We start from the raw sequence: 5,225 nt of genomic DNA on the forward strand, positions 1-5,225 counted from the left end.
CTAAGAGTGCTTCCTAAACGGAAGGAGGCTCATTTCTGAAGTCAGCCAGACAACATCATGCATAGTCCCCAGTAGGGAGAAGATAGAAGATAGTCTCTCCTTGTCACATATTGTCAAGTTTCTCAATTGCAAAGTTTTTCGGAGCTCTCTAACAACGACCAAAAGTTTTGAGGCAGACGTGTTACATAAAAGAAGATCCAGCTCATTCCTCATCTGGCAGACATGGCACTACCCTGAGTGCAGTGTGGAGTGAGGTCAAATTTGCAATTTAGTTGGAACTTAAAATGTTATGGGAAAATTCAGTTATTCAGCTTGTGCGGATGGATGGTTGGGACACAGATTGATGCTTTGTGCATTATGACCTTATAGATTCATAGATCAGTGATAAATTTTAAAATATAATAAAACAGGGTCAATTAAATTCCAAATCTTCTACTTGGATATACAGTGTCCAACACACGACATGGACGCACACACGCACACTTAAGATTGAATGATGAAAATGACATTTTCATGGATTGACTTAGAGGGGAGAATTAGATTTCATTATTGTGGCTATATATACTACTGACTGGCAAGCACACAAAATGTTCATTTTACTACTAAAATATGACATCCCCAATATTTAAAACGGAAGCTCACATAATCAAATGCTGATCAAATCAAGTGATTCTACACAGAGTATGGGTATTGACCAGCATTTGCTGCCAGGAAAACTTCCACTATGTTTCCTCTGCCCCCTGTATTTAATATTTTATATCATAAAATCATTCTTTCCTACTAGGTGCTCTCAGTTCCATGAAACTACAGCTTTTTAAGAATCAACTATAAAAGTTCTTCAACCAGCTACTCTGGTTGATTGATCAACTTTTCTTTCGGATTAATGTGAGGACTCTTCTTTAGCACTCTGAGTAAGCTTTATAAGATGCAAGTACAACCAAATAACTTGCTTACTTAAAATATTCAGAGGCTTCCTACCATCCACAGAATCACGTCCAAACTCTGTAACTAGGTATTCAAGACCCTGAAAAATTCATGCTTCTACAATCACAACAGAATATTGTTCAGTATAGTCCTAGAAGATGAGCCCCTAGGTTGGAAGGCATTACACAATAGCTGCAACAATGGAATCAAACATACCAATGATTATGAAGATGGAGCACGACTGGGCATCATTTCCTTCTGTTGTACATAAGCTCACCACGAGTTGGAGCCGACTCAAGGGCAACTAACAAACAACCACTCTACCTTTGTTCTGACCTTAAGCATCATCATTGCCTCACCCTTTAGCCTAAACCACCATGCATTTACACATGCTATTCCTCTACCAGGAATTGTTCCATCTTGCAAACTCCTGCTTATCTTTCAAGAATCAACTTCATCTTCTCTCTGAAGACTTCCCTGACTTGTCACCTCAAGTGGTTAACTTTGTTCATAATGACATTGTGTTGTATGTATATCCTTGTTTACTAGGTCTGTTGTCCTCCACATTTCCTCTCTACTAAGCTCCTTGAATGCAGGGCCCATGGATGGCCTCTTCATCTTTGTGGCCATCCCACCTAGAGCAGTGCCTGGCATATGGTGTCCACTGCAGACAGAATGAATGAATGAGTACACGAGAGCCTCCCTAAATGTCTAATTTAATAACCAGGGAGGGATTTGGGAATGGGGAGAGCTTGACTCTCATAGTAAGCAAGGCTAAAGACCTGTTCTGTCCAACTCCAAGAGATTTTACCTCAGAGCATATAACTATGCCTAGCAACTCTTCCCACTGCCCCCACTCAAACCCAATAAAATATTATCACTTATATGTTGGTTTGTGCATAATATTTCTCAGAGCTGGCTAATCTAGGAATAATAGGAATGCACACATTCCAAATTTGACTCACTGGAGAGTCTCATGAATTTCAGTATTAACAAGGAGGCCAAAATATAATATATAGGTCACTGCTAAATATTGCTAAGATTTTGAAGACTGTTGAAATTTAGGGTATAGTTTCTAACTTCAAATGCTACTCTCCAAGAAATACTTCTCTTAGTGAATTGAATGTCATGGTTTGCAAATATGAAGATTAAAGAAAGACCACAATATGTGGAATCATGTATTATCTTAAAATAACTGTATTATGCACATTAAAACATGTAGCTTTCCTTTCCGGTGCGATTGCTTTGTTTGATCAAATTAAAAGTCAGGTTTTCTATGTTGGCATTATGCCTTATTTCCTTAGACTAAATGAAATTGTTCCATTAAAGCAAATAGAAACTTGATAATGGTTTGATTCAAGTTTTAATTGGAATGCCATTCTCCGAATATTTCACAATTCCAGTCATATTCCTCAATATGGTGTTTTCAAATAGAGGCTATGAGCCAGGACTGGATTACAACCCTTGTAGGACTTGAGCAGTTGAAATCTTGACAGAGTTTCAAACCAAGGCCATGTCTGAGGCAGAAAGGGTGCCGGTGAGAAATATTTAGCTCATCACAGACCTCCATAAAGACAAACAAACACTGAAAGCAACATTCCCCCTGAGGTTTGGTCTCAAAGAAAAACTCCTCTTGGGATGAGCACTGTTATGGATTGAATTGTGTCCCCCCAAAATATGTGTTGTAATGGGCAGCTCCTGACCGGAGGCGAGATGAGAAGGTAGAAAGGGATAGGAGCAGTTGAATGGACATGGGAAATCCGGGGTGGAAAGGGGGAGAGTTCTGTCACATTATAGGGATAGCAACTAGGGTCACATAACAATGTGTGTATGAATTTTTGTATGAGAATCTAACTTGAGCTGTAAACTTGCCCCTAAAACATAATAAAAAATTTATGTGTGTGTGTGTGTGTTTTGTAAATCCTAACTCTTATACCTGTGGATGGAGCCCTGGTGGTGCAGTGGTTAAGAGATCAGCTGCTAACCAAAAGGTCAGCAGTTCAAATCCACCAGCTGCTTCTTGGAAACTCTATGGGGCAGTTCTACTCTGTTTCATAGGATCTCTATGAATCAGAATTGACTTGATGACAATGGATTTGGTTTTGGGTATACCTGTGGATGTAATCCGGTTTGAGAATAGGGTTTTACTTGTTATGTTAATGAGACCGTCTCAGCGTAGATGTGTTTTAAACCCAACCACTTCTGAGATGTAAAAAGAGCAGATTAGGCACAGAATGGTAAGCATAAAAGGGGGAAAGATGATGCCACGTGGAGATTACCAAGAACTGAGTAACTCCAGGGTAACAGAAACTGGACAGGTTATCTTCCCCCAGAGCCAACAGAGAGAGAGCCTTCCCCTAGAGCTGGTGCCCTGAATTTGGACTTCTGGTCCCCCGAACTATGAGAAAATAGATTTCTGTTGTTTAAAACCACCCACTTTTGGTATTTCTGTTACAGCAGCACTAGAAAGCTAAGACAAACACATAGTTTAATTATTGATTAGCAAGTAACACTTAACATGGCTTCCTTCTTGTTTCTAACATGGATTGCACCAAAGTATCAAAATCCTTTCATTTTCTCTGTCTCTCTTTTTTAAGGCTTCCTCACAGCAATGAGGCAAGAAGTGACCCGAGCCCACAAAGGCTGGGCCCTGGACTCTGTGACAATCCACAATGAGGTCCTGCGACAGACAAAGGAGGAGATCACATCACCACCTGGGGTAGGCCCCACTGGGCAACAGCAGGGATGGTCCTGGAGCCAGGGCTGAAAGTTCAAGTTCGGCTTAGAACTGACCTATGAGTGCCTCCGTTAAACCCATTAACTTTGCAGCAAAGGCTTCCTCCCGTTGTACAGAAGACCTCAGTGTCAGAGCCTCCTGTATCTGTCTGCCAGAGGGGGAGGTTAATGACTAGGTCTAGCCAACGCTGGCAACTCCCCAGACTGCATTTCTTTATAATTACAAATTATGCTTGTATTTGCTAACAAGGATTTTCCACACGTCTCCAGCTACTGTTGTGGGCTTCTCACAGAACCAATGAGTGTTGAGGGCAGTAGAGACTAACTGGATTAGTAGTCCAGAGCCCTGGGGCTGGTTCCAGCAGTGTCCCCAGGTAGCTGGGAAAGGTGGAAGAATGCCTGGCTGGGGAAAAGGGTAGGGCCTCCAAGATAAACAAACACCACTGGGAGCCTCTGCTTTGACGTTTCTCTGCTCTGTACACTGGGAGTCCCTAGGTGGTGCAAACGAAGCACTCGCCTGCCAACCAAAATGTCAGTGGTTTGAATCCACCTAGAGGCGCCACAGGTTGTCTTGGGCAGCCTAGACTAAGATCCTGTGTGACCCACAACTCCAAATCCCATTTCTTGCTCCCACTCTACACCAGCTTGGCCCAAGTCTTGGAGACTTTAAGCTCCCTGCTGAGGTGATTTGGCATGCCAGCTAAATCTGTTGCACAAAGTGGGCCGCCCCCATGCTCAGACAACCAATAACATTTCTACAGTGCTCAGAGCCCTGAGATATGCCGCAGGGGGGAAATTGGGCTCAATATTTCACTAATGCAATGTGCCCAGTGGTGCTTTCTTCCTTTGGTAGCATTTTAAGACTGGTGTATGTTTTCTTTCCAAAATGACAACCTTTATTACAGTAATGGATGCTCATCTCACAGCACCTAATTTTTAAAAAACCCTATTACCTTATGCTTGACTCTTCAGGAAGGTGTGTATATTTATGGACTCTACATGGATGGAGCAGCCTGGGACAGACGGAACGGGAAGCTCACAGAATCTACCCCCAAAGTACTCTTCACGCAGCTGCCTGTGTTACATATCTTTGCCATCAACTCCACAGCGCCCAAGGACCCCAAGCTGTATGTGTGTCCTATTTACAAGAAGCCGAGGCGCACAGACTTGACCTTCATCACTGTGGTATACTTGAGAACAGTTTTGTCCCCAGATCACTGGATCCTGAGAGGAGTGGCCCTTTTGTGTGACATCAAGTAAGTTCACTCCCACTTGCTGAGGGCACCAGGAGTCATGTACATAACCAGTCTTATCGAGAGACTGGCCATGTGTATTTCTTCTCCCTGATAACTGCTTGATTATTCTTTCTAAATTAAAAACTTGATATTCTACATTCGCTTGGGGTTTTTTTCCCTCATGTCAGAATTTTCAAAAAGACAATTCTAAATTAATACTTTTTTATTTCAGGAAATCATATTCCATTATAATTATCTTTAAGATTAAAGTCCTCTCTTCATGTGAGAACACTTCAGAAGGTTTGAATTTTGAAAAAGTAAATGTAAAAA

The 5,225-nt window shown here is 41.8% G+C and overlaps 1 protein-coding gene across 1 annotated transcript in view; it reads left to right on the top strand.

Moving 5' to 3' along the window:
* Positions 1-4,920, top strand: part of DNAH8 (dynein axonemal heavy chain 8) — a 383,298-nt gene extending 378,378 nt beyond the window's left edge. Inside the window, 2 exon segments of the mRNA XM_023734112.1 lie at positions 3,522-3,643; positions 4,633-4,920. Of these exon segments, the coding sequence (XP_023589880.1) occupies positions 3,522-3,643; positions 4,633-4,920 (410 nt within the window).
* Positions 4,921-5,225: the final 305 nt, after the last annotated feature.

Source organism: Trichechus manatus, unplaced genomic scaffold, assembly GCF_000243295.1.
Source record: "Trichechus manatus latirostris isolate Lorelei unplaced genomic scaffold, TriManLat1.0 scaffold00065, whole genome shotgun sequence".
Classification (NCBI taxonomy): Eukaryota; Metazoa; Chordata; class Mammalia; order Sirenia; family Trichechidae; genus Trichechus; species Trichechus manatus.